The sequence below is a fragment of the Gavialis gangeticus genome, unplaced genomic scaffold (assembly GCF_001723915.1).
Source record: "Gavialis gangeticus isolate Ggan-Ray unplaced genomic scaffold, GavGan_comp1, whole genome shotgun sequence".
NCBI lineage: Eukaryota > Metazoa > Chordata > Crocodylia > Gavialidae > Gavialis > Gavialis gangeticus.
In genome coordinates, this window is record NW_017729001.1 from 16,170,891 (window position 1) to 16,183,567 (window position 12,677).

The 12,677-nt window shown below is 41.1% G+C and overlaps 1 protein-coding gene across 1 annotated transcript in view; it reads left to right on the top strand.

The window, feature by feature from the left end:
* PPM1F (protein phosphatase, Mg2+/Mn2+ dependent 1F) overlaps nucleotides 1-12,677 on the top strand; it is a 35,482-nt gene that overhangs the window by 16,252 nt on the left and 6,553 nt on the right. The window contains exons 2-4 of the mRNA XM_019506950.1: nucleotides 4,305-4,432; nucleotides 11,318-11,517; nucleotides 12,291-12,479. Of these exons, the coding sequence (XP_019362495.1) occupies nucleotides 4,305-4,432; nucleotides 11,318-11,517; nucleotides 12,291-12,479 (517 nt within the window). The remainder of the gene's footprint in view (nucleotides 1-4,304; nucleotides 4,433-11,317; nucleotides 11,518-12,290; nucleotides 12,480-12,677) is intronic.

Below are 12,677 nucleotides of genomic sequence, written 5' to 3' on the forward strand. Positions count from 1 at the left end.
TTCACCAGAGCACCCCAAGGGATGATGAGGTCGAACGGTCATAAACTACTACAAGACCGTTTCAGGCTGGACATAAGGAAGAATTTCTTTACTGTCAAAGCCATCCAAGGTCTGGAACAGCCTGCCGTCGGAGGTGGTTCAAGCACCTACATTGAACGCCTTCAAGAGCAAGTTGGATGCTTTATCTTGCTGGGATCCAATGACCCCAGCTGACTTCCTGCCCTTTGGGCAGGGGTGCTGGACTCGATGATCTTCTGAGGTCCCTTCCAGCCCTAATGTCTATGAAATCTCAGACAGGTTTTTTGGTGGGGGAGTGTTTGTTTTGTTTACCAGCGATTAATGGGGTGAGGCCAGCATTACAGCCCACCCACCTGTGGTTGACTTGGCTTCTTAATAAACTGCATTGCCTCATTTTCACTGGAAAAAACATAGTGGAATAGTTAATGCATGTTATGCCTTGACTAAACGCACCCTTTTTTGTCTGTGAAGACGTAGCCTATAGCAAAGAAATTCCAGGACTGTTTACTCGTAGTCTGTGTGGGCCGAGCTTAGGCAATTGCAGTCTTTCATGCCTCGTGAAAAAGAGGCTGACAAATGTTGTTTTCAAGATTTCTGTGCTAGAAGGTAGTCTTTTTTTTGTCTTTTTCCCTATTGGTTTCCCACATGGAATATGTCTACTTTTGTTTTCTCCACTGCAGTGAAGGCTAATTTACACTTCCTACAGCCTGTCAGCAGGATAGCCTTCATTTCTAGGAAAAGTCTGTACTAAAAGGCAGAAATTTCACATCCAGGGAGTGGGTTGTTTGTTTGTGTATGCTTAGAGAAAAGAATGTCTCAGTTTTAAAGAGGCTGCGTGTGTAATTGCAGCAGGACACCAATACCTTTTGTCAGGTCATCCTGAGTACTATGTCTGCCTCCAACTCCTCCTCTGAAACCTGCTAACATATATGCAGTCTCGCTTCCCCCCCCCCCCCGCTTCCAGAAAAGACTTTCTCTCTCCCTTCTATAGTACATAACTCTCTCTGTTTTAAAGATAGGGCTGGTGCCTGTAAACACTCAAATTGATCAGCAAATATTGTTGCCATGGAGGCTAATTAATATAAGAGAATAAAGAACAGGAATATTAGATGGGGATAGATAATAATTTACCAGTATGCTCCTTGAAAGTGAAGCTGACATAACTGTATCTGATAACCCATATTTTGGGGGGTTTTATTGTTTGCCTATCTGGTACTTTTATTAGTTTTGCCAGTAAAATAGCAGCCTGTCAGTAGCAGCTGTACAATTGTTTTTGCTGGCTGCAAAACAGCAAAAAATACTGTTGCTTATTGGGGCTTTTGTTGAGCCATATTGGAAAAAGGGTAGGAAGAAGAGCCAATATTAAGGGATCTTCAGTACATTTCCTTTTTGGAGAAAAAGTGGTTATCAAAAGGATGTGACATTTTAATTTGTAATTTGCTTCCGTTGCTTGAAGGGGTCAGCTCTGTAGCAGAATCAGCCTGGAATTTTACAGGTTTCCTGTGACTAAATGTCTCAGATTTGTAAATGACAGCATTTCCTTTGTGTTAAGGTTTATGTAGGAACCTATTTCACACTGAGCCAGAGCTCTTTAAGGTAGAACTGCAATAAATGTCAATTTTAATTGTTGAATGCTGCTATAATATCAGCTAAAAACCTGAGTTACATCTGAAATTCCATTTCAGCATACCATAGTGATCCTAAATCTATTTTTTCATAGTCCTTTTAAATCTGCTGGGTTTTTTATTAATTCGGTCTGTTTCTCAGCTCCTTTTCTTGCTGTTTTTCTTACTGTTGCACCATATCTAGGCTAATAAAAAAAAATAGGAAATTTTAGCTAACATGCCCTATTAAACTATTTAAAAGCCACTGTAGCTGAGGCATGTTGTCTTTAATATAAATTAAGCGGGCAAAGTTTAAGCGTGGGGGTGAGTGTTTACGTGCATTCTCTCATTTTCAGTAGACTTTTTCTGAACTTGTTTAGACCACGGCCTTAACACTTGACTTTTCTCCTGCTTTTCTGCAGCAGCTTTAGAATGAGGGAAGTAGACAATTTTCAGCTTAATGCATACCTGATGCTGTTACATTTCCATATAGGTTGTATTTTCTTGTCTGAAAGACTAATAAAATTTAGTTGTTCATTTTGTCAGCAGTAATACCAGCATGTTCTTAGTAAGCAGATGTGATTTTTCTTGGATTGGGTAGGAAAATGAAAAGCTTCTTTTAAACTTACCCATACAGTACAAGAACTAGCAAAGTAGCTTCTGATTCTTCCAGTGCTTTAAAGCTGCTGCTGCTGTCATTGAAAGGACTGCAAACGCATTTCCAGCTGTTTGAAGTACTGAAATTGCTCACAAAATAAAGCAAGCCACAGTTGCTATGAATGTGTGGGTTAAATGAGCTTCTGTACTGTAGTCTACCAATGAACACAGAAGTTTCTGTTGTGGCAGAAGGCACTCATCTGAATGATATGATTTGATAGGATCGGCCTTTTTCATTAAGTGCATAGTAAGATCCTATTGGCACCGACTCCAAGTCATGAATATAATTTGGATTACAGGTTGGAAGTAACTTGTCTTGAGTCTGAAAACATTCTTCTAAACCTTATTGCAAGTCTTGCACATGCATCCTATACAGTTTGCAGTATGCATATGCTGCTGATTCTTGAGGTGGGATGATTTTTAGGTCATGAACTTTTGGAATTCTAATCAAAAGTCTTGGTTTAAGTGCAAGACACTGAGGCTGTGTCCACACGAGCATGGATGTTTGTTTCCCCAGGGACAAGCAGCAGCAGGACACCTTGTGCTGTTGCTAGTTTTCCCTGGGGAATGCCTGTACCAGGTAGGTGCTCTCTTAGGTGAGGCAGGTTATCCTGGGTGGGGTAGGAGAGTCTGGGGCCAGCACTGGGCTGGCCCTAGCAGCCTTACCTGGAGTCCTGGGGGCCTTCTGGGGCTACAGCAGCAGTGATCCTGCCGCTCAGAGCCTGACTGGCAAGTGGAGTGTGGCTTCAGTTGGCCAGGCTCTAGTTTTGAGCAATGCACGCTGTCCCTGTGTGCACCACTCTGCTTTTTTTTGTGCAGATTTTTTTAACCCCAGAATATACAGGGGTCAACCTTGTGCTGGTCCCTTGCAGCGCAGAGGACAGCTGGGTGTGTGGTATGTGGCACTGTAGACGTGTCTGCAGCACCACATACCACACAGCTGCTCTTGTCTGGATGTGGCTTGAGTCTTCAAAGCCAGGTTCCCAGTGGGTGCTCTGTGTATGTCTATTTTGCACTGGCTTTGTGATGCCTGAGGTCAGGAGAAACTAGGAGCTAAAATGGTAGAGGTGAATGTGTGAGGCATGATCTGCCACTGACTGACTTATATCATGCTCAAGTTGGTAGTAATTGTGTAGCAAATGTTTTTTGCACTGCAGTTCAGTTTTTCTTTGGAGCGGTAGAGGGGAAAGGGAATGGAGACATAAAGATTCTAACAGGAAAATCTTGATTACTTATAAGCAAGAGCTCAGGAGAGAGAAAGACGCCAACAAAATACAGTATAATCTCAAAAATCCGGAATTCTCAAAAATCCAGCGCTGCTCCGGAATTGTCTGCCACTCTCCCCAACCCCGTACATAGAGGGGGAAGCTTGTATGTGGTGGCTCCTGCCACCATCCACCACCCCACGTTGTTGTTCCACATGTGGCCACTGCTCTGGGTCCAGTCACCACTAGGGTTTCAAAAATCCAGCATTTTCAAATATACAGCAGCTGCTCGGTCCCAAGTATGCCAGATTTATGAGATTATACTGTATTGCAGATATGTTGTGGAGAGCAGGGGGAGGAGGTTGTGAATAGTTCTATCCTAATGTAAATTGATTTACCTTTAGAGCAGCTGAAAAATTAAATGGACACTTGCAAGTAGAGCTGAGTGCTTGAGTTCAGAGCCTTGTTAATATTAACAGGTAACAGTCTCATCACAGAATGTAAGAGCATGAGGTGATATCTGGGGACTGAAAGAGTAAGAATGAGGGAACAGTTCAAATTGTACTTCGTGCCCCTCCTAACCTTGCATTTTCAAGAAAGCAGGTGTTAGATTTGAGAACTTTGTAAAAGCCTCTACATATCACAAATACTCAGAGGCTGGTTTTGAGTTAGGTTCCTGACTTAAGAGTCAGAATTCTTGGTGCCTCCTAGAGCTTCCCAGCTTCGGGAGCTGCAATGTTGCTGACATCAAATGAAGGCAACAACTCAGTTTAAACTAATACCATATATTTTGCTCTTTCTTCCTTTCTTTTGCCAGCAGGAATGCACCCCCTCTTCTTACAGCAGCACTGATCCATGCAGCAACTGATGAAGTGCTACAAACTGATCTGTCTACTTTTGAGAAGTCAGGTGTGGACGAAGAACAGGGAGACCAGCAGAGGTTGACCTGTAAGTAGATTTCTTTGTGGCTTTCCACAAGCTGACTCTTGGAACACTTGATTGAGATGCTTCCCAGAGTACCAGGTTAGGGTGTTTCAGCAAGCAGCTGAGGAGAAGAGCTTTTATTGCTCTTTTGTTATGCATGTCATTAAGGATGGTTTTGCACTTAAGATTCAAAAAGAATCTGGAGGCTAGGGCCAAGGTTTCTCAAAGTAGCTAGTGATTTGAGATGTCCAAATATATTCCTTAACTGGATCTGATTCCATAAAGTGCTAAAGCCCCCCATTACCTGAAAATCAGAGTTGAATCCAAGTACACGTAGCTGGTTTAAGAAAGCTCTTCTCTTGCTAAATGAGTTTTCAGTTAAGAGATGTTAAACGTTCTGAAAAATTATAAAAAGTTGTTTCTTAAAAAAAAATAAATTGTTCACTTCAAAATGTTGAACTGGGGCAGTTTATTAATGTGCCTTTCAGACTGCAGTGGAATCAATGAGGTGTATACTCCACATCTGTTAAGCATCTTGAATTCAATCTATTTAAATCCTTTTGCCCACACTTAGGGTCATGATAGTAGCACCTGTAGTCCAAATTATATTGAAACTCTAGCATTAAGTCTGAGAAAACAAGCTTTTCAACAATGTTTGTTGTGTCAGTCTCCAGAGAAAGGACTAGGTGATAATGTGTGTGAACTTGTCTTGACCACTAAACTTTCTGTTTAGTGCCTTCATTCACATAACGGCCTGCTGAAACTGGGGCAGAAATAACACCATACAATTGTGCATTATTTGAGCCCCATGTAAGAGACATTTCTGTCATGCTTAAGTCACTAGAATATTGACTATTGCATTTTACCGAATTTCCTGTTGATGTTTGCAAACTGAGTTGGGGATTGGATGCTTCAGGAATTGGAAGTTAAGCATAGAAAATGTCTTGTATTTAACCTAGTCCATCCTGGATGAAGAGACAGTGTTTGTTATTTCACATTTTACTACAGCTATCTCCACTTCTGTTTTAAATGACCCACGTAATGGAGCTTCCACTTCTCTCATTGTGAGACTATTCCACTGGCTATGTGTTACAGTATCCGCAAGTCTTGATGCATTGCATCGGGTTTTCAGTGTCAAACCATTACTTAGATTTATGCCTGTTCCAGTACCCTAAATATATTCTCTCCCTCCTTCATGTGTCTTGCAAAGTAGTATCACGTCCCCCTCTTCATATGGAAAGAACTGGTTTCATATCTATTTGGCTGGGATCTAAATAGCAAGTGCTGCTCTCCTCCTCCAGAGCACATAAAAATGATGTTGTGGTAGACTTTAACAGAGAATGTGGGAAGGGAAAAAAATAAACACAATTGTTTCTAAATAGACAGTTTTCTTGAGGTATTGGCAGCTCTCTAATTCCACTGTAAACACTAGAAGCTATTCATTTTATATGCATCATGTCTCAGAATTGAGTTCATATTGTAAGTTGGCTCCATCTGCTGTGGCACTTGAAAACTGCAGGCCACTTAGAAGGCTGAACAGTGATTCTCAGCAAGAGTGCTGTGAGATCCCTTCAAGGGTGTTATGGGTGCTATATCAGCATAGTTAGGTTTGTAAACATGATTCATAAGATAAACCAAGAGATTTCAAATAGAAATTCAAAGTGTTCAAAACATTTTTGACTTGCTATGGTTTTTCTGAGTTCCTTGCAACAGAAGAATTGCTTTGTTATTTTTCCAGTCAAAAGCTAAGAGCCGGCATTTTCTTTAGAAAGTCTCAAGGCCTAAAGTAATTTTGGAACATTACTGGCCTAGTTTAGTGTTGCTATTTCTCATGAAGAGCTTCATGTGCTTCTTTATAGAACTAGCTATTGGTTCTGCCTTCCAGTCTGCCAGAGAATATTGTCAATATGTGACAATACCATCTTCTGTCCCATTGACCTAGCTTTTGTTATCTGTACTTACTTGATTTGTACCTTATATTATGAGCAGTCTCATCAAAAGCAAAGGTACTACTAAAAGTAACTCTCCCATATGAGTAAGGGTAGCAACAAGGTAGTAAGGGTGTGTAAAGCTGTGGTATTCTTAGTCACTTCTTACAGATTGCAACTATTTTCTGACCTTTTGAGCAAATCTGGCCTTCATATTCTACAAACTGCTGCAACCTAAAGCCTGTCTAGAAAGGAGAATAAGGGTGCGAGCTGCCCATGCTTTGTGAGGCATTTTTACAGGACGTCGGGATCATCCAGAGCCAATTGCTGCAACTTTCCAAAGTAGGTAGAACTGGTTGGGAGGGGATATAACAAACACTTTTTCCCAAGGAGCCCCTACTAACAGATGTCTTTTAGAGTCTGGCTGGAAAGTAAAGCCTTCTTGGTCCTGCTGACTGCTGTCCTCCAGGCTGAATCTTCTTTCTAGTAAACCAGGGATTTTCAACCCTTTTGGATCAATGTACCCCCAGCGGCTGGATGCTGAGTGGTGCGCAGCTGAATGCGGAGCAGTGTCAGCCACCACGTGTGAGCTTCCCCTGCCCCTCGCATCCTCCAGTTGGGCTGATGTGCCCCAGGCCCCGCACACCCCTAGGGATTGATGGCTCTGGTGGTGGCACTCCATCCCTGCCTGCCCACGCATACCCCCTAGGGCAGGGGTAGGCAACGTTTTTTAGCCAGACTGCCAAAAACCCCACAATGTCTACCTTGGAAGTTGCCAGAGTGGCAACATGCTGGAGCCCGGAGCAGCTGTTTGCAGCCTCCTGGCTGCAGCTGGCCCATGGAGTCCAGTCTGCTTGCAGCAGCGCTTGCAGCCTCCCAGCTTCCTGCTGGGAGCATCTCTGTGGCTGGGAGCGGCTGCTTGGATCCCAGGCTCGTGGTGGTGTGCCGAGCAAAATGGCCTTGTGTGCCATGCTCAGCATGCGTGCTAGGTGTTGCTGACCCCTGTCCTAGGGCCTCTCAAGTACTCCCTGTAGTAAACTGTTGCACGAAGACACGGAGGTACAGTTTGCCTGCCAATGACACATGCAGGTTTGCCTTTATTCATATCCAGTTGATTTTAATTTTAGAGATTGAGTGTTCTGGGGGTAGAGGTCATTGAAGTTAGAACTGTGTAGCCAGATAAGCTGGGAAATCACTGAGTAGAAATTGTGGATCTGTTATTGCTCCCATGTAGAATTTGAGTATGTTTAAATATGGGGCTTTCTTATGAATCTGAAAGAGATGCCAGAAAAGCAGACCATCCAAGAGGATGGGCAAACATTCCATCAATTTAAACAGAAGCGCTGAAGGTCTTGAATCAGGATAACTGGTACTCTGCACTCAGTCCATTAACAGTATAAAGCTTACATAACTAATAAAAGCAGGGGAGCAAAATTGTGGGAGGTGGTGGTGTGAAACAGAAAATGATTGCCTGAAGAAGGGTGTTTGTGCTTGAAAGTTTGCAAAGAACTTTTTTCCAACTATTTAGTTGGTCGAATAAAAGATATCACACCTACCCAAAGGACCTCGCCTGCCAAACAGAAAATGAGGTATATGAGCGAATGTGTTCCTGGCGTGAAAGAAGATTGAAGGAACTTCAGGTGCTGATCTTTCACACAGTAAGGATCTTCAACCAGAGGTGTTCTGGAACAACTAGTGGAACAATAAGGCTTGATGAGAGAAACAGTAATTCATTAGACTTGCACTGTCTAAAGTGATTAAAGCAAAAATTCCCTGAAGCCATAAAGAAGAGAATCCTACTGCATTCTATTTTCATGCTCCAGTAAACTGTCTTCCTAACTGCTGTCCTTTTGTTTAACTGCGTGATGATGATCTTGATGACCTTGCATTTACAAGAGCACCCTTCATCTAGAAAGATCCCAAAGTACCTGACAGACCTTGTCAACAGAGTGATCTGCAGTCTGTCTGTATGGCTCTCCTCAGCAATTTTAGTGCTCTCATCTATGAGGTGAAATGCAGCAGCATGACAACATGGCAAGATTGCATGCTCTCTTGTGCTTACTGGGTTTGCTTTTTTGTTTCATCTCAGCCTCTAGGTAACTTTGGAGAGTGTGGACCCTGGATCAGTGAACCTGTTCTTGATCTTATATCTGACATATCCCAAAAAGAGATTATCACTGTTTAGGAATTGCGAGTAGTAAAATGTCCATAGGACAGACATTTTTCCAAAAGCCAAATAAGTAGCTTTCATCCAGTGTCCTGATGTAGCTATGTTATCTTTGTGAGATTTTTACCATTGTTTATTCTTCTGCTTTCCTGCAAATGGCAGAAGGAATATAGAACTGAAAGGGACACTGGGTCACTGAATTCTGCACCCAGCACTTTAGGCAACCAAATGATCATAATCGCTTTCATAAACTGATCATGCACCACATTAAAATTAGTTAGGTTATTTGCCTCCCACTCTTCCTTAATGAACGCTTGTTCCAGAACCCCATTCCTTTTTATAGTTGGGTACCTTCTTCTAATAGACATTTAAACTTATTCGGATCCCACCAATGCATACTTGTTCTTGTGTTAATATTGTTCTTCAGCACACACTTCTCTTCTGCCCCTCCCCTTCTTACTGGTATTCACTCACCTGGTATATTTATAGGGAACAATTATGACCCCTTTTTTGCCAGTTTAGGTAAGCCAAGCTTCTTGGCTCCTCTCATAAGATAGTATTCCAGATCTTCCTAGTAGATCTTCTCTGCACCCTCCAGTTTGAATGCGTCTTTCTTGGACATGAGCGACCAGGTTTTTTGCGCTTTATTTCAGGTGATGATTTGCCAAGTGCCTGCACAATGTCAGTAATACTTCTCTGTTTCTACTGGAAATATCTCACCTGATTTCGAGGCAAGATCATGTTTGCCTTGTTCACTCCTGCTGATGGATTCTAGCTACCATGTAATCATTAATGCTTCAAGGAGTTGCACAGACATAAATCCCTTCAATAAAAACAGTGAAATTCCAAGGCTGGGCTAAAATCTTCTTTAACTATTCCATGCAAGATGCTCTGATTGCATCTTTCACTGTATACAGTATGTAGCACAGTAGCATCTCATCCCGTAAGTATTAATGTAATACATGTAACTAGCATGTATTGATTTATTATTTTAACAACTCTTTTTAAAAGAATTTGGGCAGGGGATTAGACAAGTATTATGATAGACGAAAATACCACTGGTATTTCAAGTAAATATATTTTAATATGTTTAAAAAACTTGAATTTATTAACCTACATTCACGCTATTTAAATGCCTACGGAATTTAAATGCATAAGGAATGTTGGTTAATGAAATGTATCCTCAGTCTTGGAGAGTAACAATTTTGCATTTTAAACTCTCTTTAACTGTATATATAGTCCAGCTTCTGTAGTGATCATGTTATATGTCAATATGGCTGAGAAGTGCATTCACTACATTAGCAGAATTTGAATACCGTGCTTATTAAAGTTTTGAATATAAGCAAATCAAAAGTGATTCAATGATGTAATAAATAAAAATTCTTTTCATTCTTCAGGAACAAAGAATTATGTGAAGTTCGACATCCAGTGTTCTGGATGAAATGAAAATGCTTGAGAAACTGGAGTTGAAAAGGGAATTCTGAGACAGCCTTAATGTTAGCAGTGTTAGCAAGAGTCACTATAGCATAGAAATAGAGAAGGTAGTTTACAACTCTGAAGTTCTTTATTGACTAAAATAGAAAGCACTTGGATGGTTAGCAACATGCTTTAGCTGTATAGATATTCCCCTTAAGCTCTTTAAACCAGTTGATTCATCACTGAGTTCTTGCTTTCACAACAAAACTTTAAATTGCTACATACTCTGAGAGACCCTGCCTTGCTAAGCTAGTTGTGATCACAAATACCACAGTATTCAGTCTGGTGAACAGTAAACTTGGATTAATCACATTTGAGATGTGTCCAGGAAAGGATTTGAGTGTCTGGTGTGCTTTTCATTTTACAGTCTATGGTGGTGTAATTCTGCTCTGTAATGGCAAAAGGGCAACATGGCAGAGATGTTCTTCTATCCCTTCTGGTTTTACCATACTATAATCCACCCTCTGTGAAAATGATTGAGAACAATAGCTTAAACTATGAAGATCAACTATAGTCTGGCTCTGTTGGGCTGTTGCGCAGCTGACCCCAAAATTGGCCATTGTTTTCAGTGAATATAGTTCAGCTGGACAAAAGTCCGGTTTAATCCAGGTTAATATTTGTGTCCAGGACAGAAATAAACCCTCCTCACAGTTTTAAAGGCTATCCTTACCCACACCCAGTTACTTTCTTTTATAAAGGAATTTCCACCAATATGCATAGCATACTGGACTTGTAATTCCCTATGATGGGCATTGCATGTCTAACTTTCCAAACAGATTTAGGTCCCTATAGTGATGTTCATTAGTCTGTATCTGTTAAGAGCTACTAGCTGTTTGATAGCCTGCTGAACTTTAGCAGTAACTGCTAGTAAACTGATGAAGGAAAGATTTTTGTTTCTCGTAATATTGTACTGTTGCCCATTATTGCCATTATTTTCAAGAGTTTACTCAACTCCTGCCAGAAATTTGATCCATATAGATAAATTGACACATGTTTAAGAAAAATAGGGCTCAGATACCTGGCAAGAGTCAAATAACCTCTTGGGAATAATGATTTCCATGTTATCCCAAGTTGATGACTTTTGGACGCAACATACTATATAACCATAGCATTCCTCTTTCTAAAATCAGTGGATTATGGGGAGGGATGGAGATCAGCATCTAGTTCAGAGACCTGCGTGGATAGATTTATGTTGAGACTGTACACATAATCCTATAGAAGGAAACTTGCAGGAAAAAATAAGGGGCAAATGATGGGGTAGATAAGAGAAAGAAGAAAAATGAATACATTCATGCTCAAATGTACAACCAAGTTATATTTTTGTCTTTGTATTGTCAGTGCTGGATGGAGTTTCCTTGCAACGTTATTTCTTTAATAAGCTCCGGGACATCTGCTGTGAATGGCAGAAGCAACTGCCACTGCTGAGGCCACTGAAGCGCTTCCTCTTTGTTTCTATCCATGCTATACGCAATAGTCGCCGAAAAATGGAGGACAGGCATGTTTCTCTCCTGGAATTCAACCAGCTCTTTGGCATGACGGTGAGTTTTTGTGTCAGAACTCACTCTGTCAAGAGAGGTCAGTTATAGTATTCAAATACTTCTAGTCACAAATGGCTTAGTAGCTGAGGAGCTGTAGGAAGTGCTATGAAAGATTCATTGCCATCTGCTCATTATTAAATTTGTGCTGAAGCAAAGATCTGCTATATATCTGTACTTGGGTTAACTAGTTCCCTGACATAGCAGACAGTTGGTGGAAGTACAGTACCACACAAGGTGTGCGGCTGGAGAGGGGAACTAGAAGGTGGGGTTGCCGCCTTTGCAGAATTGGTGCAAAAATGAGAAGTAGCATTCTGGTGAGGATACCTGGGAATTAATGAAAAAGCAGTAGGAATAAACAACACCCCCAGCTGGCTTTTTCAATTTGTAGTCTATTTCAGGGGTGTTACATCATCAGCAATAAACAAAGAAAAGTAACCTAATGCTCCTGTGAAATATATGTTCTGTTTATTTTACACAAGGATTGCAAACAGTCTGAGCTTACACAGCAACAAGTTGGTGGAAGAGTCCCAAATAGGGCTTGGGAGTCCTAATACCTATTCTTTAAGTCTGTTTGCTAAGCCATGCCACTCTCTTCCCTTTTGTTCCCAAGGGAAGTCAGTTACATGTGTTAACTTAGCGTAGTGTGAGCAAACATCTCTGCACACTCTAGCTTTCGCATACACATATAGACTTGCGTTTATATGCTTGAATCAAATAAAGTCTGGCAATTAACTTTTATTTCTGAACATTTTGCCTGTCTCCCCTGTCAAAAGGATGACATTGATCGTGCATACTTTGCTGTATTTGATGGCCATGGTGGAGTGGATGCCGCTAATTATGCAGCAACTCATTTACATGTTAACATAGCACTCCATGATGAATTCCTTAAGAACCCATCTGAGGCCCTAAAATGCTCTTTCCAGCAAACTGATGAAATGTTCCTTCTCAAAGCAAAAAGAGAGGTGAGTGAATGGATATCATTCTCCTGGGTTTAAGCAACTGGAGGCTTGCTCAGCTGACAGAGCAAGCATGAATGGTGTTATGCAAAGAAGATTGTTGTACAGTTGCCTTTTTTGATTCACTAGTAGAAGATCATAAGTGAAAATATTTTATTGGTCCAGATCATACCCCTTTGTCTAAAAAAAAAAAAAAAAAAAAGG